Source organism: Choloepus didactylus (assembly GCF_015220235.1).
Source record: "Choloepus didactylus isolate mChoDid1 chromosome 11 unlocalized genomic scaffold, mChoDid1.pri SUPER_11_unloc1, whole genome shotgun sequence".
Classification (NCBI taxonomy): Eukaryota; Metazoa; Chordata; class Mammalia; order Pilosa; family Megalonychidae; genus Choloepus; species Choloepus didactylus.
In genome coordinates, this window is record NW_023637577.1 from 623,348 (window position 1) to 647,107 (window position 23,760).

The 23,760-nt window shown below is 36.4% G+C and overlaps 1 protein-coding gene and 1 pseudogene across 9 annotated transcripts in view; one reads left to right on the top strand and one right to left on the bottom strand.

Moving 5' to 3' along the window:
* Nucleotides 1-23,760, bottom strand: part of NSD1 (nuclear receptor binding SET domain protein 1) — a 227,456-nt gene that overhangs the window by 64,133 nt on the left and 139,563 nt on the right. For all 9 annotated transcript variants that reach the window (XM_037823128.1, XM_037823132.1, XM_037823126.1 and 6 more), the window contains 3 exons: nt 17,438-17,562; nt 15,739-16,006; nt 14,346-14,455 (listed from right to left, as the gene is read on the bottom strand). In XM_037823128.1, the coding sequence (XP_037679056.1) occupies nt 14,346-14,455; nt 15,739-16,006; nt 17,438-17,562 (503 nt within the window). The remainder of the gene's footprint in view (nt 1-14,345; nt 14,456-15,738; nt 16,007-17,437; nt 17,563-23,760) is intronic.
* Nucleotides 12,796-12,892, top strand: LOC119524488 (annotated as a pseudogene).

The window sequence follows — 23,760 nt, forward strand, 5'->3', positions numbered from 1 at the left end:
CCCGGTACCATCATACAGCTGTGCATCTATCAACACAGTTAATTTTTTTTTCAATTTTTACAACACTTTCATTACTCCAAAAAAGAAATACAGACAAAAAAAAAAGGAAACTAAAACACTCCCATACCCCTAACTAGCCCCCCTCCATTGTTGACTCATAGTACTGGTATAGTACATTTGTTACTGTTGATGAAAGAATGTTAAAATACTACTAACTGTAATTAGTTTGCAATAGGTATATTTTTCCATATATATCCCTATTATTTTTAATTTCAGAATAGTATTTAATTTTCAGATATTTATAGTCATCTTACTTGATATCACAAAACAGTGGCTGTGTTATAAAGTTTACAGATGAAGATATTGTTGCACTATTCTCACCATACCTAGGTTGCAGAATAAATCTGAATACATATCAATACTTCCCCTTCTTCCTCCACTGTATATTTACAAACATCCCTACACATAACCCTTGCTATTCAAATTATTTTTATCTGAACCAAGGAACTAAATACATTGAGATAATTTTGTTTTGTTTATAGGAATTCTCACTGTAAACTATAAAAGCTTAGGGATCAGAGAGTAAATAGATTTTTTTTTTTTTCCAAACCGTCTATCTGAACTCAGAAGCTAAAATGGTTCAGTATTTTCCATTAACTATGCAATAAACAGCAAAGCTTGGGTCCACAATTAATGTGCTTTTGTTTCAGTGTATGAAATAGAAGTTACTACTTGCCACTTAAATTTAGTGGTCCAATGACTACAATAAGAGAGGTCTCTCCATATATAAATAGACATTTTCACCAACACACCTCCCTATATGCCTTTGCTCTATATATCCCATGCCTATCTCCAGACAACGGCATCTAATCTACACCAACTAATAAAACATAATTGAGAATACACATTTTTCAATGCTCTCAAAAAGTATAAGAGTATTCCTTTGGATTTTCAAAAGAAGTCTATATTTTCAGACTTACATTTAATAGTTTTTAATTATTCTTAGTCTAATTCCTGTTTTATCAATTAGGAAACTAAGAGTCATCTTACAAGTTAAATGAAATGACCACATTTACGATCAGCAAGTCAGAAAAGCGAGGCAAGTATCTTCATCTTCTGACTTCTAGTGTTTCAAAAAGAATGCCATACCATAAACCTGAGTTATCCATTTGAAACTGAATGAAAGAAATCGTAGCATATAATACGATATGATACCAAGTATGTTTTCTCCTTCATAATGTCACCATTCTGCAATGTTTGTTTATTCCTCTCTGAAATAAGGAATTAAAAATAATTTGATATAGGGTTGTGTCTTATGATGACTACGATGATAATAAAGCTGAACTTATATTCACTGGTCACTATATGGCTTAAAAATGCATCTTCATCTAATATTACAGAACCTTTCTCTGTATCTCTCTCTCCTTTCTTTGTTTCTCTGTTGCTAGGGCTCCCTTTAGTATCTCCAGTAGGGCAGGTCTTTTATTAGAAAAATCTCTCAGCATTTGTTTGTCTGTGAAAAATTTAAGCTCTCCCTCAAATGTGAAGGAGAGCTTTGCTGGATAAAGAATTCTTGGTTGGAAGTTTTTCTCTCAGAATTTTAAAAATGTCGTGCCACTGCCTTCTCACCTCCATGGTGGCTGCTGAGGAGTCACTACTCAGTCTTATTTTTTTCCTTTGCATGTGGTGAATTGCTTTTCTCTTGCTGCTTTCAGAACTTGCTCCTTCTCTTCAGTATCTGAGAGTCTGAATAGAATATGTCTTGGAGTGGGTTTATTTGGATTTATTCCATTTGGAGTTCGCTGGGCATTTATGCTTTGTGTATTTATGTTGTGTAGAAGGTTTGGGAAATTTTCCCCAACAATTTCTTTGAATACCCTTTCTAGACCTTTACCCTTCTCTTCCCCATCTGGAATAACAATGAGTCTTATATTTGGACGTTTTATATTATCCTTCATATCCCTGAGGTCCATTTTGATTTTTTCGATTTTTTTCCCCATTCTTTCTTTTGTCCATTCATTTTCCGTTCTTTGGTCGTCGAAGACACTGAGTCGTCGTTCAGCTTCCTCTAATCTTGTACTATTAGTATCCAAAATCTTTTCTTTTTTTTTTTTTGTTTTGTTTTTGTTTTATTTTTTTATTATTATTTTTTTAAATCTTCATTTTATTGAGATATATTCACATACCTGCAGTCATACAAAACAAATCGTACTTTCGATTGTTTACAGTACCATTACATAGTAGTACATTGATCACCTAAATCAATTCCTGACACCTTCATTAGCACACACACAAAAATAACAAGAATAATAATTAGAGTGAAAAAGAGCAATTGAAGTAAAAAAGAATACTGGGTACCTTTGTCTGTTTGTTTCCTTCCCCTATTTTTCTACTCATCCATCCATAAACTAGACAAAGTGGAGTGTGGTCCTTATGGCTTTCCCAATCCCATTGTCACCCCTCATGAGCTACATTTTTATACAACTGTCTTCGAGATTCATGGGTTCTGGGTTGTAGTTTGATAGTTTCAGGTATCCACCACCAGCTACCCCAATTCTTTAGAACCTAAAAAGGGTTGTCTAAAGTGTGCATAAGAGTGCCCACCAGAGTGACCTCTCGGCTCCTTTTGGATTCTCTCTGCCACTGAAGCTTATTTCATTTCCTTTCACATCCCCCTTTTGGTCAAGAAGATGTTCTCCGTCCCACGATGCCGGGTCTACATTCCTCCCCAAGAGTCATATTCCACGTTGCCAGGGAGCTTCACTCCCCTGGGTGTCTGATCCCACATAGGGGGGAGGGCAGTGATTTCACCTTTCAAGTTGGCTTAGCTAGAGAGACAGGGCCACATCTGAGCAACAAAGAGGCATTCGGGAGGAGGCTCTTAGGCACAACCATAGGGAGGCCTAGCCTCTCCTTTGCAGCAACCGTCTTCCCAAGGGTAAAACCTGTGGTAGAGGGCTAAACCCATCTAACCACCAGTCCCCTATGTCTGTGGTCATGTTAGCAACCATGGAGGTGGGGTAGGCCAATAACCCTGCATTCTCCACAGGCTCCTCAAGGGGGCACTACATCTTTTTTTTTTTCCTTGTTTTTTTTTTTTTTAACTTTCCCTTCTTTTTTAAATCAACTGTATGAAAAAAAAGTTAAAAAGAAAACAAACATACAATAAAAGAACATTTCAAAGAGACCATAACAAGGGAGTAAGAAAAAGACAACTAACCTAAGATAACTGCTTAACTTCCAACATGTTCCTACTTTACCCCAAGAAACTTACCCAATATAGCAACATTGCTGTGAACTTGCTCCTACTATATCCATCAGAAATTAACAGACCATTGTCATTCCTGGGCATCCCCAGAACGTTAAATAGCTTATCTGTTCTTCTTGGATTATTGTTCCCCCTTCCTTAATTGCTCTCTATTGCTAGTTCCCCTACATTCTACATTATAAACCATTTGTTTTACATTTTTCAAAATTCACAATAGTGGTAGCATATAATATTTCTCTTTTTGTGCCTGGCTTATTTCGCTCAGCATTATGTCTTCAAGGTTCATCCATGTTGTCATATGTTTCACCAGATCGTTCCTTCTTACTGCCGCGTAGTATTCCACTGTGTGTATATACCACATTTTATTTATCCACTCATCTGTTGAAGGACATTTGGGTTGTTTCCATCTCTTGGCAATTGTGAATAATGCTGCTATGAACATTGGCGTGCAGATATCTGTTCGTGTCACTGCTTTCCGACCTTCCGGGTATATACCGAGAAGTGCAATCGCTGGGTCGAATGGTAACTCTATATCTAGTTTTCTAAGGAACTGCCAGACTGACTTCCAGAGTGGCTGAACCATTATACAGTCCCACCAACAATGAATAAGAGTTCCAATTTCTCCACATCCCCTCCAGCATCTGTAGTTTCCTGTTTGTTTAATGGCAGCCATTCTAACCGGTGTTAGATGGTATCTCATTGTGGTCTTAATTTGCATCTCTCTAATAGCTAGTGAAGCTGAACATTTTTTCATGTGTTTCTTGGCCATTTGTATTTCCTCTTCAGAGAACTGTCTTTTCATATCTTTTGCCCATTTTATAATTGGGCCGACTGTACTATTGTCATTGAGTTGTAGGATTTCTTTGTATATGCAAGATATCAGTCTTTTGTCAGATACATGGTTTCCAAAAATTTTTTCCCATTGAGTTGGCTGCCTCTTTACCTTTTTGAGAAATTCCTTTGAGGTGCAGAAACTTCTAAGCTTGAGGAGTTCCCATTTATCTATTTTCTCTTTTGTTGCTTGTGCCTTGGGTGTAAAGTCTAGGAAGTGGCCGCCTAATACAAGGTCTTGAAGATGTTTTCCTACGTTATCTTCTAGGAGTTTTATGGTACTTTCTTTTATATTGAGATCTTTGGTCCATTTTGAGTTAATTTTTGTGTAGGGGGTGAGGTAGGGGTCCTCTTTCATTCTTTTGGATATGGATATCCAACTCTCCCAGCCCCATTTGTTGAAAAGACCATTATGGCTCAATTCGGTGACTTTGGGGGCCTTATCAAAGATCAGTCGGCCATAGATCTCAGGGTCTATCTCCGAATTCTCAATTCGATTCCATTGATCTATATGTCTATCTTTGTGCCAGTACCATGCTGTTTTGGCAACTGTGGCTTTATAATAAGCTTCAAAGTCAGGGAGTGTAAGTCCTCCCACTTTGTTTTTCTTTTTTAGAGTGTCTTTAGCAATTCGAGGCATCTTCCCTTTCCAAATAAATTTGATAACTAGCTTTTCCAAGTCTGCAAAGTAGGTTGTTGGAATTTTGATTGGGATTGCATTGAATCTGTAGATGAGTTTGGGTAGAATTGACATCTTAATGACATTTAGTCTTCCTATCCATGAACATGGAATATTTTTCCATCTTTTAAGGTCCCCTTCTATTTCTTTTAGTAGAGTTATGTAGTTTTCTTTGTATAGGTCTTTTACATCTTTGGTTAAGTTTATTCCTAGGTACTTGATTTTTTTAGTTGCTATTGAAAATGGTATCTTTTTCTTGAGTGTCTCTTCAGTTTGTTCATTTCTAGCATATAGAAACATTACTGACTTATGTGCATTAACCTTGTATCCCGCTACTTTGCTAAATTTGTTTATTAGCTCTAGTAGCTGTGCAGTCGATTTCTCAGGGTTTTCTAGATATAAGATCATATCATCTGCAAACAATGACAGTTTTACTTCTTCTTTTCCAATTTGGATGCCTTTTATTTCTTTGTCTTGCCGGATTGCCCTGGCTAGCACTTCCAGCACAACGTTGAGTAACAGTGGTGACAGCGGGCATCCTTGTCTTGTTCCTGATCTTAGAGGGAAGGCTTTCAGTCTCTCACCATTGAGTACTATGCTGGCTGTGGGTTTTTCATATATGCTCTTTATCATGTTGAGGAAGTTTCCTTCAATTCCTACCTTTGAAGTGTTTTTATCAAAAAGGGATGTTGGATTTTGTCAAATGCTTTTTCAGCATCTATTGAGATGATCAATTGATTTTTCCCTTTTGACTTGTTAATGTGTTGTAATACATTGATTGATTTTCTTATGTTGAACCATCCTTGCATGCCTGGAATAAACCCCACTTGGTCATGGTGTATGATTTTTTTAATGTGTCTTTGGATTCGATTCGCAAGTATTTTGTTGAGGATTTTTGCATCTATATTCATTAGGGAGATTGGCCAGTAGTTTTCCTTTTTTGTAGCATCTTTGCCTGGTTTTGGTATTAGATTGATGTTAGCTTCATAAAATGAGTTAGGTAGTGTTCCATTTTCTTCAATGTTTTGAAAGAGTTTGAGTAAGATTGGTGTCAGTTCTTTCTGGAAAGTTTGGTAGAATTCCCCTGTGAAGCCATCTGGCCCTGGGCATTTATTTGTGGGAAGATTTTTGATGACTGATTGGATCTCTTTGCTTGTGATGGGTTGGTTGAGGTCTTCTATTTCTTCTCTGGTCAGTCTAGGTTGTTCATATGCTTCCAGGAAATTGTCCATTTCCTCTACATTATCCAGTTTGTTGCCATACAGTTGTTCATAGTATCCTCTTATAATTTTTTTAATTTCTTCAGGATCTGCAGTTATGTCACCTTTTGCATTCATTATTTTGTTTATATGGGTCTTCTCTCTTTTTGATTTTGTCAGTCTAGCTAGGGGCTTGTCAATCTTGTTGATCTTCTCGAGGAACCAACTTTTGGTGATATTTATCCTCTCTGTTGTTTTTTTGTTCTCTATGTCATTTATTTCTGCTTTAATCCTTGTTATTTCTTTTCTTGTACTTGGTTTAGGATTGGTTTGCTGTTCATTTTCTAGCTTCTTCAGTTGATCCATTAGTTCTTTGATTTTGGCTCTTTCTTCCTTTTTAATATATGCGTTTAGTGCTATAAATTTCCCCCTTAGCACTGCTTTTGCTGCATCCCACAGGTTTTGGTATGTTGTGTTCTCATTTTCATTCGTCTCTATATATTTAGCAATTTCTCTTGCTATTTCTTCTTTAACCCACTGATTGTTTAGGAGTGTGTTGTTTAACCTCCAGGTATTTGTGAATTTTCTAAGTCTCTGATGGTTATTGACTTCTAATTGTATTCCATTGTGGTCAGAGAATGTGCTTTGAATAATTTCAATCTTTTTAAATTTATTGAGGCTTGCTTTATGTCCCAGCATATGATCTATTCTGGAGAAAGTTCCGTGAGCACTAGAAAAGTATGTGTATCCTGGTGATTTGGGATGTAATGTCCTGTATATGTCTGTTAAATCTAATTCATTTATCAGATTGTTTAGGTTTTCAATTTCCTTACTGGTCTTCTGTCTGGTTGATCTATCTATAGGAGAGAGTGATGTGTTGAAGTCTCCCACAATTATTGTGGAAACATCAATTGCTTCCTTTAGCTTTGCCAGTGTTTCTCTCATGTATTTTGTGGCACCTTGATTGGGTGCATAGACATTTACAATTGTTATTTCTTCTTGCTGAACTGCCCCTTTTATTAGTATGTAATGGCCTTCTTTGTCTCTCAAAACAACCCTGCATTTGAAGTCTATTTTATCTGAGATTAATATTGCTACACCTGCTTTCTTTTGGCTGTAGCTTGCATGAAATATTTTTTTCCATCCTTTCACTTTCAGTTTCTTTGTGTCCCTGTGTCTAAGATGAGTCTCTTGTATGCAACATATTGATGGTTCATTTTTTTTGATCCAATCTGCGAATCTATATCTTTTAATTGGGGAGTTTAATCCATTTACATTCAACGTTATAACCGTGAAGGCATTTCTTGAATCAGCCATCTTATCCTTTGGTTTATGTTTGTCATATTTTTCCCCTGTCTATTAATATCCTTTATTGTACCCATACCGAATCTCTTTAGTACTGAACCTTTCTCCAAGTCTCTCTGTCCTTTCTTTGTTTCTCTGTGTGTAGGGCTCCCTTTAGTATCTCCAGTAGGGCAGGTCTCTTGTTAGCAAATTCTCTCAGCATTTGTTTGTCTTTGAAAAATTTAAGCTCTCCCTCAAATTTGAAGGAGAGCTTTGCTGGATAAAGTATTCTTGGCTGGAAATTTTTCTCACTCAGAATTTTAAATATATCGTGCCACTGCCTTCTTGCCTCCATGGTGGTTGCTGAGTAGTCACTACTTAGTCTTATGCTGCTTCCTTTGTATGTGGTGAATTGCTTTTCTCTTGCTGCTTTCAAAACTTGCTCCTTCTCTTCTGTGTTTGACAGCGTGATCAGTATATGTCTCGGAGTGGGTTTATTTGGATTTATTCTATTTGGGGTTCGCTGAGCATTTATGATTTGTGTATTTATGTTGTTTAGAAGATTTGGGAAGTTTTCCCCAACAATTTCTTTGAATACTCTTCCTAGACCTTTACCCTTTTCTTCCCCTTCTGGGACACCAATGAGTCTTATATTTGGACGTTTCATATTATCTATCATATCCCTGAGGTCCATTTCGATTTTTTCAATTTTTTCCCCATTCTTTCTTTTATGCTTTCATTTTCCATTCTGTCATCTTCCAGGTCACTGATTCGTTGTTCAACTTCCTCTAGTCTTGTACTATGAGTGTCCAGAATCTTTTTAATTTGGTCAACAGTTTCTTTAATTTCCATAAGATCATCCATTTTTTTATTTAGTCTTGCAATGTCTTCTTTATGCTCTTCTAGGGTCTTCTTGATTTCCTTTGTCTCCCGTACTATGGTCTCATTGTTCATCTTTAGTTCTTTGAGTAGCTGCTCTAGGTGCTGTGTCTCTTCTGATCTTTTGATTTGGGTGCTTGGGCTTGGGTTATCCATATCGTCTGGTTTTTTCATATGCTTTATAATTTTCTGTTGTTTTTGGCCTCGTGGCATTTGCTGAACTTGATAGGGTTCTTTTAGGATTTGTAGACCAACTGAAGTCCTTATCTCTAATTTATCAGATCTACAGCTTCATGGAGTACACTTTCTCAGGGATTGATTTAGGTGATGAATGTACAACTATGTAATGGTACTGTAAACAATCGAAAGTACAATTTGTTTTGTATGACTGCGTGGTATGTGAATATATCTCAATAAAATGATGATTAAAAAAAAAACAAAAACAAAAAAAAAAACTGCATTAAAAAAAAAAAAGAGTAATTCTCTAGACATTTTATTCACCTAATACTATACTGTGTGCACAAATTAGTTCCCATTCCAAGAAAATGTTTTCTTCTATGGGAATGATAGTAATCTTTACCATGACTGTGGCCACAAAAAGAAAATGCAATGGATTGTATTCTTGATATAAATTCTCAAACTCTGAGACCAAAACAAGATAAAATATAACTGTGAATTCCAGAATGTTCATTATATGTACCAATAAATCAGAAGAATACAACTTTCTTCATGTACAATGTAGATTAAAAGTCTTCCCAAGTCAAATAAAATGAAGAGGCAAATGTTAGGCATCTAGTGAAATGGAACAAAAGACTCCTAGACAAACCCCCAAAGTAGATTTGCAAGCTTAAAGAAAAACAGCAACTATGTGATTTAGATAGCTATATTTATAGCTTACCATTAAACACTACTTAAAGCTGTGGTGCACAACAGTCAGAACGTTCTGAGTCTACAGTCAGAGAACAATGGAGGAAATGTTCTCATTTCTAACCTCATTTGTTAATTAATATAAAAGTAACAGCACAAAATCCTGCCACATCAATAAAAACCCATCTGCTCTGTAGAAAATGAAAAGACTCTAGAACTTTTCCATAAGTGAATGTCAAATGAATGTCAACTTTGCAAGGTGTTAAAAGTGGGGTGGTGTTGGAGAAAAAAACACAAGCAATGCAAACAAGAGTTGATAATTAACAGTAACATTATAATTTCTTCCACTAATTACAACAAAGGCAATATACCAAAGCTAAATGTCTATAAGAAGGGGATATAAGGGAGGGGTATGGGGATTCTTGGTGTTGGTATTGTTGTCTGACTTTTTTATGGTATTTTATTTTGGTTTTATTTTTCCTCTTGTCGCTTTTCAGTTGTCACTAGTTTTCTTTCTTTTTCTTTTTACTTTTTCCGCCTTTTCCTCTTTCTCTGTGGAAGGAATGGAAATGTCCTTATGTAGATAGTGTTGGTGAGGGCATAACTATGTGATTATACAGGGAACTACTGGCTGTTTACTTACGATGGAATGAACAGTGTGTGAGTAAAACTGTCTAAAAAAACAAACAGGGATACAAGTGCTAGAGAAAATGTGGAGAAAGGGATGTACCTAATCACAGTTGGTGGGGAAGTAAAATGGTGCAGACTTTCTAGAGGACAGTGTGGTGGTTCCACATGAAGCTAAGCATGGGGTTGCCAAATGGTCCTGCAACTTGGTTATTAGGTATATACTTGGAAGAACTGAAAAGAGGGACATGAAGGGACATTTGCACAATGGGGTTTATGATGTCAGTATTCATGATTTGCAGTGGATGGAGGTGACCTAAGGATACATCGGCTGATGAACGGAATTGAGATCTGTGAATAGAACATTGAACTGCTGTAAGAAGAGTGAAGTTGTGCGGTGAATGGACACTGAGGACAGTATGTTGCGTGAAATAAACCAGAAATGAAAAGACAAACATTATAATGCCTCATTAATATGAACTAACTATAATATGCAAACTGAGAATTGAATCCGAGAGCATAGGTTATCGGGGAAGCCGTATTGTAAAAGTTCCTAGATTGTAAGCTATTACAGCAGTTATATCTATTTCTGAGTTGTAATGGCTATTTCTAAATTCTGAGGTGCTGAGCTCTTTGTGTATAACCTGGTCGATCCCTGGAGCTGTGGGTATCTTTGTGACAACTGAGATTCAGAGCCAGAGTCTGGCAGCTAAGAATGTCAGCATTACCCCATACAACGAATGTTAAAGAGTGTGAAAAAGAGATCAGACTTCAAGTAGCGATATGAACAAAATGGACTTGGTTCGGAGTAAAGTAAATCAGACTAAAGGGTTGAGTGAAATAAACAAGAAATGAAAAAAGATACTGATGTTGTTTTAAAACCTCAACCTCTGTGTGAGACCAAAGGAAGAGATGTTTATTAGATGTTAAAATCTATATATTTTAAACACACTATATAATTTAACATGTATGGTCAGTTTACTCAAACACCATAATTACATGGAACTTTGAATAGGGATTGAAATCTGATTGGTTTGTACAGGTTAGTGTGAAGCTCCACTACACCCCAGAGTACTTGGGCAGAGAAGAAAAGTATTTGCAAAGCCCCCTTGATGAACTGAGGTAAAATGTGGAAATATTAAACTTCCCTACCTGGGGAATTACTGACATTCTCAGAAGCATTGGGGACTACCAATTTAGAAAGCAAAGCCCTCGATCTTGGGGCATTCCCTTATGAAGTTTTTTACTGCAAAAGAGAGGTTAAGCATACTTAAAGTTGTGCCTAAGTTACCCCCAGAGAAAGTCTTTTGTTGCTCAGATGTGTCTTCTTTCTCTCTAAGCCCACTCGGCAGGTAAACTCACTGCCCTCATCCTTATGTGGGACATGATTCCCAGGGGTATAAATCTCCCTGGCAACATGGAACATGATTCCTGGGGATGAGCTTGGCCCTAACATCGTGGGACCAAGAAAGCATTCTTGGACCAATAGGGAGGATAGAAATGAAACAAAATAAAGTTTCAGTGGCTAAGAGATTTCAAATGGAGTCGAGAGGTCATTCTGGAGGTTATTTTTATGCTTTATAAAGATATCCCTTCTTAGTTTTTAGTGGATTGGTATAGCTAGAAGGAAATAACTGAAACTGATGAACTGCAACCCAGAAGCCCTGATTCTTGAAGATGATTGTATAACTATATAGCTTACACTGTGTGACCACGTGATTGTGAAAACCTTGTGGCTCCCATTCCCTTTATCTAGTGCTTGAACAGATGAGTAGGAAAATAAGGACAAAAGGCAAATCAATTATAGGGAGGGATGGGGGCTATGGGATGTTTTGTGTGCTCTTTTTAAATTTTTATTCTTTTTATTTTTGCATGGAAATGAAAATGTTCAAAAACTGATTGTGGTGATGAATGTACAACTATATAACGGTATTGTGAACTAACTGTACACTGTGGATGACCATATCATTTGTGAATAAATCTCAATGAAACGGAATTAAAAAAATTAATTCAAGATGGAACAAAGCCCTGAATATGAAAAACAAACCCATAAAACCCTGGGAAGAAAACACAGGAGAACATCTTTGTGTCAACCGGATAGGCAAAGATTTCTTGGACAAGAAACAAAAAGCATTAGTCACAAAAGAAAAAAATCAATAAATTAAAAAATTTCTTCTCATGAAAAGACATCAGTAAGAAAATCAATATGCAATCCTTAGACCAGGAAAAAATATTCATAACAGACATTATCTGACAAATGATCTGTATCCCAAATATAGAAATCACTCCTAAAAAAATCAATCAACTTAAAATCAAAATATGAGCATGCTTGAACAGTCACTTCACAAAGATACAGGAAGGGCCAGTAAGCACATACTAAGGGGCTCAACATCATCAATCATTAGAGAAACAGAAATGCTAGCAAGGATGTGAAGCAACTGGAATTCTTATATATTGTTACTGGGATTGTAAAGTAATATAGCCACTTTGGAGAGCTGCTGGGCCATTTCTCTTAAAAGGTTAAACATGGGTGAGCCACCAATTTCACTCCTAAGCAGTATTTATAACAAAAATTTGAAAACATATATCCAGAACAGGATTTGGAAAGAATATTCACAGCAGCCTTATGAATAATAGCCCGCAAATGGAAAACAACCAAATGGCATTAAAAGGATTGTGGATAAACAAATTGTTATACTGCAATACAATGGAATACTACTACTAATACAAAGGAACTACTACTAGCAGCAATCATTGTGGATGGATCTCAAAATCACATGTTGAGTAAAAAGGGCCAAATTAAATAAAAACCAAAGAAACAACAACAAAAAACCACCAATGTATATGGGTCCGAATAGATGATGTCCTAAAACAAGCAAAATTAATCTATGGTGACAGAAACAAGAAAGCGCTGCCTGAGGAGAGTGGGGACTTGACTGAAAAGAGGCATGAGAGGGAACTTTCTGGGGTGATGGATATATACCATACCTTGTTTTGGGAATTAGTTACACAAATATATACATCTGTCCAAAGTTATCAACAGAACAATTAAGATGTGTACATTTTATTGGTGTAAATTATATCTTAATTTAAAGAACAGAAGTCTTTAAAGACTTCTTTAAAGAAGAAAGATACACTTGCTTATAAAGATTAAAATTAAAGTACAGCACATATACTAAAATTGGAACACTACAGAGAAGATTTGCATGGCCCTTGTGCAAGAATGGTACACAAATTTGTGAAACAATCCATATTTATTTTACAAAAAAAAAAACAAAAAATAAATAAATACAAACTACATCATGCTTTTTCAAAACTTGGTCCCCTAAGGGAAAAAACTAACCAACAAATGTGATAATTCACACTTTAGGTTAGAAAACTGCATTTGACAAGAACAAGATTAGACAAACGAATACAATTTTTAAAGCAACCTAGACTTGAAACTACTAATAATTCATCTTACCTTTCAAATCATTCACATGATGGCTACTTTCTTTGAAGTTTCTCATCATGTCATCTCCAGCAATATTACAACAGCCTCCCATGATGCATATGGTACTACACTACTCAATTTATAATCCGATTGCAAATGTCACATCCGTACTCAAAAACATTCAACTGTATCCCAATTTCCCTTGCCCTTCCCATCTCCCTCTTCCAAAAATCTTACAAAATGGTTAAGATTTGAATAAGGGAAAGCCAGGGGGGAAAGCACTGCCGAACGAGATAATCACAGCCTTCCTACATTATCAGATGTACTGAGAGAATGGTGAGTTGGGGAGATGAAATTGCCACTGAAGGTTGTGTAAACTGCACAGAAAAAGTTTGGAGGGTAGGAGATGAGCCTAGGAATAATTAAAACGCCCAGGATGTAAGACTGCTTTGAGAAGACAAATGGAATTGAGATATTATGCTACTTTTTTCCTAAGGCATAAAGCTCCAATAAATTAAAAGTTTTATGTTCTCACAATAACCCAAATAGGTGAATATCTAAGAAAAACAAAACTAGAGACCTTAATAGCTAAGGAAGAAGCCCAAAAACTCAAATTATTTATGATTTGATTATAGTCTGCATTTTTTTCTTTAAGTAAAATAAATTAATTCTACAACTGTATTTCTAACCTTTACTCTGAATTATTCCTCACATCTAAGGGGAGCAAGAATTTTCTAAGGAATGAATATACAGACATTATCTATTATAGAATTAGAAATTAATTTTCTATTTTTTAGCTCCTGTTTAACGATGCTTTCTTGGCTACTAAAAAACCAAGTTTGCAAACTCAGAAATGTAAGGTCAAATATCTATGCATGGATTATAGCTGAGCTGGGTCTCCCCTGAAGGATTATGCAAACAGTGCAATGAGATAAGAGGTTAGTGGCTTGTAGAGGCAGAAGTGAAGTAGAAGTCAGGTAAGAGGTTTTGAGCCCAGAAAATGAATGAAAATAAACACAAACTTCCTCAATCTTAAAATCTTGTTTCACTTTCATGTGGAACGAAAACCTGACATCAACTCATACAAATGCCTAAGCAAATGCAAAACTGCCTTTTAATATTTGATCTCAGTCAAATCATGTGTTTGTTTGACAGCCTGTAAATAACATGTATATGTGCATGAATGTTATGAATATTACAAAAAGGATTGTTTCTAAAAACCCCATATTTCCTGGGACAGCGTTAAATCCTATTTTAGAATCGATTAAAATAACATACCTTTTTAGAAAGGCCCAGATCCCCCTTCTTGGGCATAAATCCAGGGTCTAAATCATTGGATTCGAGAAGTTTCTTAGTTGGTTTTCTCTGACGCTTACTTTCATAATTTCCTGAAATGCACGTATCTTTCATTAGACGATTTAAACTGGGAACAAGCTAATTTAAAAAAATATATATGTATATGTGTATATATATATATATATGTATGTATACATACACACACACACACACACACACGACACTATATGAATGACAATATTGCTGATGTTTTTCTCATCTTGGGAAGGACAGAGTAAGAATTTATTTATTCTAAAATATTAGGTAACATAAAATAGTCAAAGCAAGTAAATAGTTAATGAAAACACAAACTAATGTGAAGATGTACTATATCAGCATTTACTTTTTTAATCACAAAATAACAAAGGGAGAAACAAAAAAGGGATAATGGCCATTGCAGCAATTAATTGATGGGACGAAGGAGATAGGTGAAGTAGAGCCTGGATTTTGAGCATAAATGGACTAGGATTCAAATTTTTGCTCTGCCCCTAACTAAATTAAAGTTAAATAAAGGGCACTTATTCACTATGGAGGACTATTCTTTAGAATTATATCAAAGAGCCTAATAACATAATAGGTACTGAAATAGTCACTATGTTTACTATTTTTAAAGTCTTTCTGATTTTGCCTTACTTCACTAAGGAAAAAAACGTGGCATACTTTTAAAGGAGTAACTGCTGGGAATGTAAAACTGTTACACCCAAAATTTAAAGGGATACAAAAGAATAGGCTTCTTCCCATTCCTTGGCTAATGATAATATTTGATAGTCAAAAGTTGAATTAGAGACAATACGTTTAGATCCTAACTCTTACCAAGTGACATTATGTGAAAAATGACAATGTAAGGGGCAACTGGTAATTAACTTCAAGGGAATACTGACACATGAACTGTCAGGTATATCACATTATAGGTTTTTACATTATGATCTCCATTGTACGGAAGAGGACACGAGTTCAGAGGTCAAACAACTTCCTAAGTAACACAGGATTGGTACACCCAGTACCTGAAGCACAGGTTTCATTTGCTTAATCCACTTTTTTTGCAGTGCCCCTCCCCAAAGCCCTCTTTCTCCTGGGTGTTGATTCCCACAGTGACTGATCAACAATCATAAAGAACAACAAAGGAGCAAGGAGAGTGGTTTTAAAACATGTGTATCACCAATTTATGGCCAGTTAACACAACCAATCAACCAGCACTTTAGAGATTTCACAGGACAAAAGTGGGTATTTTGTTGTATAGAGTTAACACTACTGGGTTTCAATCAAAACAGACTGAAATCTCTTGCTTCCTCTAATCATATCCACCTAAATGCAGAGACCCCATCCCCAACCTTACCTGAAGTCTTAACTAGCAATTCCTCAGACTCAAGGGTAGGCCTTGAGGCGACTTCCAGAGGCAGAGGCACAGGCACAGACAAGGTCAGCTGAGGCAACTCAGCATGTGCACCTCCAAGATCTGACTGGGCCAAGGGTCCTTCCAGAAACGGAGCCTCCCTTTCAAGAACAGGAGGCTCTTCTTTGGTTGAATTCTCATCCACATGCTTGCTCTGAGCACTAGATCGACATCGGGCTAGAAGGCTTTCCTCTTCACAGCGGGAACTTACCTAAGAGGAAAACATCAAAACAGAATCCATCAAACATCAAAACAGTTGTTGCAATTTGAGTGTCATAAAAGAATAACACAGTTGATTGACATACAATGAATCTATGAAAATTCCTAAGTTCATAATGATAACCCGTAAAAAAAGAAAGGAAAAACAAAGCTGCTCTAATTTGTCACCAGTTAAAGCAGCTAATAATGAACTCCTTAATGTTAAAAACTGGTAACTAATGGGAAAGACATAAGTATTTGCTCTGCCTTTCAACTATTTCAGGACAAAGAAAAGAGTCTGGTTAATGGGGGAGAACGCCAGCTAATAAAAATAGAAGAAATAATAAAATCCAAAAGTCATTCTGTAACCCTTAACGATAATGTTGATATAGGCAAGGATCTTCAATTAATGTTAAAATCAACAGGTAAAAGACTGATGGAAAACAGCACATTCTTTTGGAGCCAAAATAATGACACACACACTGCTTCCTGATCAGAAGATACCACTGTGGAAAACTGAATACTATCTGTATCCTAAAGTCATGCAATATATGACACAGTATCGTCTGAGATGTAGTCTAACTAAAAATGTTCAACCTGAATCTATTAAACCATTAGCTTTAACATCCACTTAGCAGGGAAGATAGGAAATAGAGGAATAAACTAAGTGATGCCATGAAGAAGCAATCCCAGCAACCCAGAAGGTGGATATACCCTTTAGTGTCCCACTTTGTTTAGTAAGATAGATTTAGGGGCATGAGAAAAAGGGACTGTCTGGATTTAAAGATATTTAACAGACATAACAACCAGATATAATGTGTGGTCTTAGAATGCATTCTAGTTTGGACAAAGCAAAGGTAAAGTGTTGGGGGTCAATTTGGGAAATTTGAATATGAACTGATATCAGATAAACTGATCTTATTAGACATGATAATGTTAAGTAGGTTATGCCGGAAAATATTTCAGTTTTTTAGAGACGCATATTGACTGTGTGTGGGGAAGAGGGTAATTGGGAACTCTGTACTTAGTGTATGATTTTTCGTAAACCTACAACTGCTCTAATAAAAAGGAAAATTAAAAAAAATAATGCAAAGAGGGTACCATACCATTTCTTTTAAAAATTAGGGTCATACAATACATTTTATTGTATAACCTGTGTTTTTTATTTAACATTATACTATGACGATAATCCTAAGTCATGAAATTTTCTTTGAAAACAAAGGGGCAAAACACACACACACAAACACACACACAGTACTCTGATTCATTTATTCCTAAATAACTACTATATGTTAGGTACTGAGCTGGAAGTTTGGGATAAAAAACCGAGAAAGCAAGATCCCAGTTAAGGAAAGAGTCTTGTGAAGACAAAATATTATACTGAAGACAAAATTGCACTATCCTAAAAGAACCAATGAAATTTTCTTGAAATGTTGGAACACACCTTGTGTACCTGTTCCTGAACTTTCTTTTGTTTCTTCTTAGGAGCAAATATCTGATCATATTCTTCTGTATATTCCAGTAGCCACTTGCTTGGCTTCCTAAGGCGTTTTTTCTCTGATCGCCCAGCTAAATGAAGAGAAACAAGTTCAGTGTCAAGCAATAAGCTAGAGGAAAACCCACTGTTTGCATGGAACTATTCCAGCACCCCAAAGATATAGAGATGCAAATCACCTAACAAAAGACCGTGGCTTAAGAGGCTCAAAACTGATTTACTATGGTTTCTCATATGCAAAAGTTGTGGGTGAGACGGCGGTTACTCTACACACACACACGAATGTGCACAGGCACAGCACACCTGATCTTAAGGAAAAGTTAAATTGAAACTAGAGTCCTACGGTGACTGATACCAGTACAAATAAAGTTAACATACACCTAATATAAAAAAATACAGTTTCTAAATCTATGAAAATGATAAAATATACCATAGGTTATTTCAAATAACATCTCCCTGGTCATACAGAGTACTAGAAAGACATTTAGGTGGAATATTTACCTAATGAGCACTACCACATGAATTTCAAAGGCACTTTACAAACACTTCATCAGTTTAGTACCATACGGTTGTGGAGTGACTTTCACATTAGAAAACTGAGGAATATATTTCTAAACAAAATCATCAAAAAATATACAATTAATTATACATCCATCATTATCTCAATGCAATGCCATGTATGTTAAAGACAGGTAAATAAGGTAAAAAATAATAAATACATAAATACATATATTTTGGTGCTTGCTTTTTTTATGGCTAAAATATAAAAGTGTCATACCACTTCTCTTTTAATTAATGATGAAACAAATATCTATTATAATTTCTCTTTAAAATTTTGTACCCATCTTAAGTCACTTAACAAGCTATGGTCTTTGAGACCAGAGGCTAATGTCTCCAGAAAGTAGTATCCAACCTACACAAGAGGTAAGAGGTATTTCACAATATTATCTCAGAGTAAACTGGTGCTGCCTCAGCCGAATGTGACAATACTGATATCCTCTCAACAAAAGGAAAGCAAGGAAAGCAAAAGCAAAAACAACACAGAAAAAAGTCACAGGCACTGCAAGCTGCACAAAAGGCTCTCACTCCTTTGAAACATGGAAACAAGTCATAAAACCTTCCTTAGGACAACATAGGGAAGATAAATTTCTGTTTATTAATTCTAATTGCTATAATTTCATAGTAGTGACACACTTTTTCATTCAATTATTAAATGTTAAAGACTGAAAAAGTTTTCAAAACTGTATACTTGAATTATTTCTAGCTTTCACCATGTGACTGTGTGATTGTGAAAACCTTGTGGCTCACACTCCCTTTATCCAGTGTATGAACAGATCAAGTAGAAAAATGGGGACAAAAATTGAAAGAAAAATAGGGTGGGATGGGGGAATGGAATGCTTTAGGTGTTCTTTTTCACTTTTATTTTTATATTTATTTTTTTTTCTGGAATAAGGAAAATGTTCGAAAATTGACAGTGGTGATGAATGCACAACTATATGACGGTACTGTGAACAACTGATTGTACACTGTGGATGACTGTATGGTATGTGAATATATCTCAATAAAATTGAACTAAAAAAAAAACTGTATACCTACACAGCTCCCAATGTAATTATGAGTCTAGTTAAAACCTCCAACCATTGGAAATTTTCCTAAATTTTCTGTATTAGACAACCCATAAATACCCAAAAATTGGGGGGGGGGGTGTTCCTGAGCCATTATTTCACAAGATATTAAAACCAACAAATTAAGCAATTAATTAAAATGTTCCCCCCAAATAATAATGTCTGAAAAATCTGTCCCTACAGAAAAGAAATAAACCACAACACATCTTGGAATAAATATATGCACCTGTACTTAAGACAGCTAATGGTAATTACTTTATGCTCTGGGGCAAATAGACCCTGCCTTTAATATATTCCTGTTAGATATGCCATCCAAGTTTTCAAATACCAATGACTCTTTTAACAGAAATAAGATCAAAGAAATGTCTGGGAATAACAGGGGTTTACTGTGTGCAAGATACTATTCAGCCATTAACATTCAAGAATCTGTAATCCTCACTTCAACATGACCAGTAGGTAACTGAATCCCTACTTTATAAATAATATAACTGAGACTCAAAGAGGAAAGTGACTTGCCCAAGACCACTCATGTTAGTCAGAAGCAAGGCCATGATTCCAATGAAAATCTGTCAAGACTCCAAAACCCTTTGGCTATTTTGATTAAAAGAGGCATCTGTGCTCTTCAATCCCCTCCATCACTATCACCAGCACACTAATGATATATCAATCTAGACTGCTTATGTTCTCTCCTTTGTTGTCTTCTTAGTAGGCTTCATGGAGTAAGACATTTTTCCCATCTTCTTGAAGCTGTCACCTCCTACTTCATCTTCGAAATTTCCCTCTCAGAGAGTAACTTCTCAGACTAGGCTTTAGTCCTCCAGCTTTCTATTTCCTCAAGGCCCACAGAGAAACCAGCAGGCAGTAGAACAGACTGGAAGTTAAATGTGAGAAACTCTGTATCTGACATACCTCTTAGGTTCCTACACATTGTTCCCCACCAAAATTATATAGAACAACCCCTTAACATTTTAGGAGTTGGCAACTATAGCCAAGCCTGTTTTATAAGTCAATTTTTATTGGAATGCAGCCATGGGCATTCATTTATATATGGTCTAAAGTTACATTTGCACTACAAAGGCAGTGGTGAGTAGTTGTGACAGAGACCTTCCAGCCCACAAAGTCAAAAATATTTATTATCTGGCACTTCAAGAAAAACTTGACCAACACATGTGTTAAATGAATAATAGAGTAAAACACTGTATTTAGCCTGGTCACGACTAGATGAGGTAAAATCAAGATGCTCTTTCCCCACCTCACCCTTTCCTCCTACCACACAAATCCCTGTCAATGTTCTCACCCAAAACTGTACTGCTCATCCACTCAGGGAGAACTCTGACTTGAAGAGCCTGAAGAGCTCATGTGGTCCAATTATTCCTATCATAAATAGGTAAACCGAAGCCAAAGGGAATTATTTGCCAAGCTAAGGTGGAGAATATCAGGAACAAAAGAGGAATATCATCTATGGGATACCAGAGGGAAGACTGAAACTACACAGACCAATGGAGAGAGGAGGAAATCGTCCAAGCCTCAATACAAAGTCCATAGCAAATATGAAACAGCAGGATTCAAAGCATACCACCACAAAGTTTCCTGGCAAATACACACCAATTCGTAGTACAAAGCCAGTACTTATTCTAAAACTATGAAGTTGCAAGATCAGTACTGCATCTGGGAGGACATAGATAACCTGAAATACAGTGAAAGTCTAGGAATAAATTTAGACTCTTTTTTAAATGCAATTTCACTGTGATATATTCATATACCATACAACTTCAGATTTTTGAGTGTATACATACCAGCTAAAATAATTTAACAATCATAAAAATGGAAAACAACTCAAATATTATTCAACAGATAGATACATAAATTAAATGTGGTATATCCATGAACTGGAAAACTATTCAGCAATAAAGGAACAAAAATATTGGCACGACGGAGCTTTGAGTAAGAAGTGAGATATGGTTGGGTTGGTATAGGTTAGAGTGAAATAGTGACACATCCCAAAGTAATTTAGGCAGAAAATAAAAAAATATATTTAGAGCGCCTCCCCCACTGCTGCTCCGAGGAGCTGAGGGAAGGTGGGGGGGTGTTGCACTTCCTCACCTGGACTGGTGTGGATATTGCCACAAACATTGGGACTGATGGTTTGATGTGCCAAGCCCTCTATCGTGGGACTTGCCCTTGTGGGGCTCGTTACTGCAAAGGAGAGGCTAAACTTGCATATAATTGTGCCTAAGAGTCTCCCCCTGAGTACTTCTTTGTTGCTCAGATGTGGCCCTCTCTCTCTAGCTAAGCCACCTCGGCAGGTGAACTCACTGGCCTCCCCCCTGCATAGGACCCGACTCCCAGGAATGTAAATCTCCCTGGCAATGCAGGATATGACTCCTGGGGATAAATCTGGACCCAGCATCATGGGATTCAGAATATCTTCTTGACCAAAAGGGGGATGTAAAATGAAATGAAATAAAGCTTCAGTGGCTGAGAGATTTCAAATGGAGTCGAGAGGTCACACTGGTGGACATTCTTATCTACTATATAGATAATACCTCTTAGGTTTTAATGTATTGGAATAGCTAGAAGTAAATACCCGAAACTACCAAACTCCAACCCAGTAGAGTCCGGACTCCTGAAGATGATTGTATAATAATGTAGATTACAAGGGGTGACAGTGTGATTGTGAAGGCCTTGTGGATCACACTCCCTTTGTCTAGTGTGTGGATAGATGGTTAGAAAAGTGGGGACAAAAACTAAATGACAAATAGAGTGGGATGGGGGGGTGGTTTGGGTGTTCTTTTCTTTACTTTTATTTTTTATTCTTATTCTGATTCTTTCTGATGTAAGGAAAATGTTCAGAAATAGATTGTGGTGATGAATGCATAACTATATGATCGTACTGTGAACAGCTGATTGTATACCATGGATGATTGTATGGTACGTGAATATATTTCAATAAAACTGAATTAAAATAAAAATATTGGCACATACAACAACATGGATGTGATGGTTAGGTTCACATGTCAACATGGCAAGGTGATGGTGTCCAGGTGTCTGGTCAAGCAAGCACTGGCTTAACCATTACTGAAAGGACATTTGTGGCTGGTTAATAAACTAGAAGGCTGATTTATTAAATCATCAGTCAATTTACTGATTTGACTACAGCGCCTGTGACTGATTACATCAACAAAGGGCATGTCTTCTGCAATGAGAGAATTCAATCAGCTGAATTTAATCCAATCAGTTGAAGACTTTTAAGGCAGAAAGAGAAAGAACCTTCACTACTTCTTCTGCTAGCCAGTGAAATGTTTCCTGAGGAGTTCATCAGGCACCTTCAAAGCAGTTGCCATTTGGCTGCCTGCCCTACGGAATTTGGACTCATGCAATTTGGACAGTTGTGTGAGACACTTTTATAAAATGTTTTATTTACAGATATCTCTTGTTGGTTCTGTCTCCCTAGAGAACCCTAAATAATACAATGGATAAATCTCAAAAGCTTTATACAACATGAAAAAAGCAAGATTCAAAAGATCACAAAAGGAGAGGCAGGGCAAGATGGCAGCATATGGAGGTATGGAATTTAGTTAGTCCCCTAGAGCAACTAGTAAATAGCTAGGAAAAACTAGAAAATAGCCTGAAACAACTGTTGGGGGCACAAGTCTGGAATGGGCGTAACGGCTGAGATCGCAGCATAGAACTGGAAACTTGATACTGATTACACTCTCCTCTTGGAACCTGGGCCCGTCTGGTCTGGGAAAATCTGATTGGCATAATCAAGGAAACCAGACTACTAGAAAACAAAAAACTTACACGAGGAAAAATGAAGTCAAAGAAATAAACCTATAATTCAAGTGAGATACGGGAGTTGAAACAACTAATTAAACATCTTCAAACAAATCTTCTAAATCAAATTAATGAGCTGACGGATAATGTGGCAAAAGAAACGAAGGATTTAAAGAAGACACTGAAGGACCATAAAAAAAAAACTCATAAGCTTGAAAAAACAAACGGAAGAACTTACAGGAATTAAAGAAGAGATGAAAAACACAATGGAGACATATAACAGCAGATTTGAAGAGGCAGAAGAAAGGATTCATGAACTAGAGGACAAACATTCAGAAACCTTATACACACAAGAACAGATAGGGAAAAGAATGGAAAAATATGAACAGATCTCAAGGAAATGAAGGAAAAGTAAAGCACATGAATATATTTCTCATGAGTGTCCCAGAAGGAGAAGAAAAGGGAAAGATGGCAGGAAGAATAACAGAGGAAATAATAACTAAAAATTTCTCCTCTTTTATGAAAGATATAAAATTATAGATCCAAGCGTATCTCAAACAGAATAGATCCAAATAGACCAACTCCAAACACACTTAATGATTAGATTATCAAACGTCAAAAACAAAGAGAGAATTCGGAAAGCAGCAAGAGAAACACAATCCATCACATACAAGGGAAGCTCAATAAGACTACGTGCAGATATCTCCACAGAAACCATGAAGGTGAGAAGGCAGTGGTATGACATATTTCAGATACTGAAAGAGAAAAACTACCAAGCAAGAATTCTATATCCTGCTAAACTATCGTTCAAAAATGAGGGAGAGTTTAAAATATTTTCAGACAGACACTGAGAGAGCTTGTGAACAACAT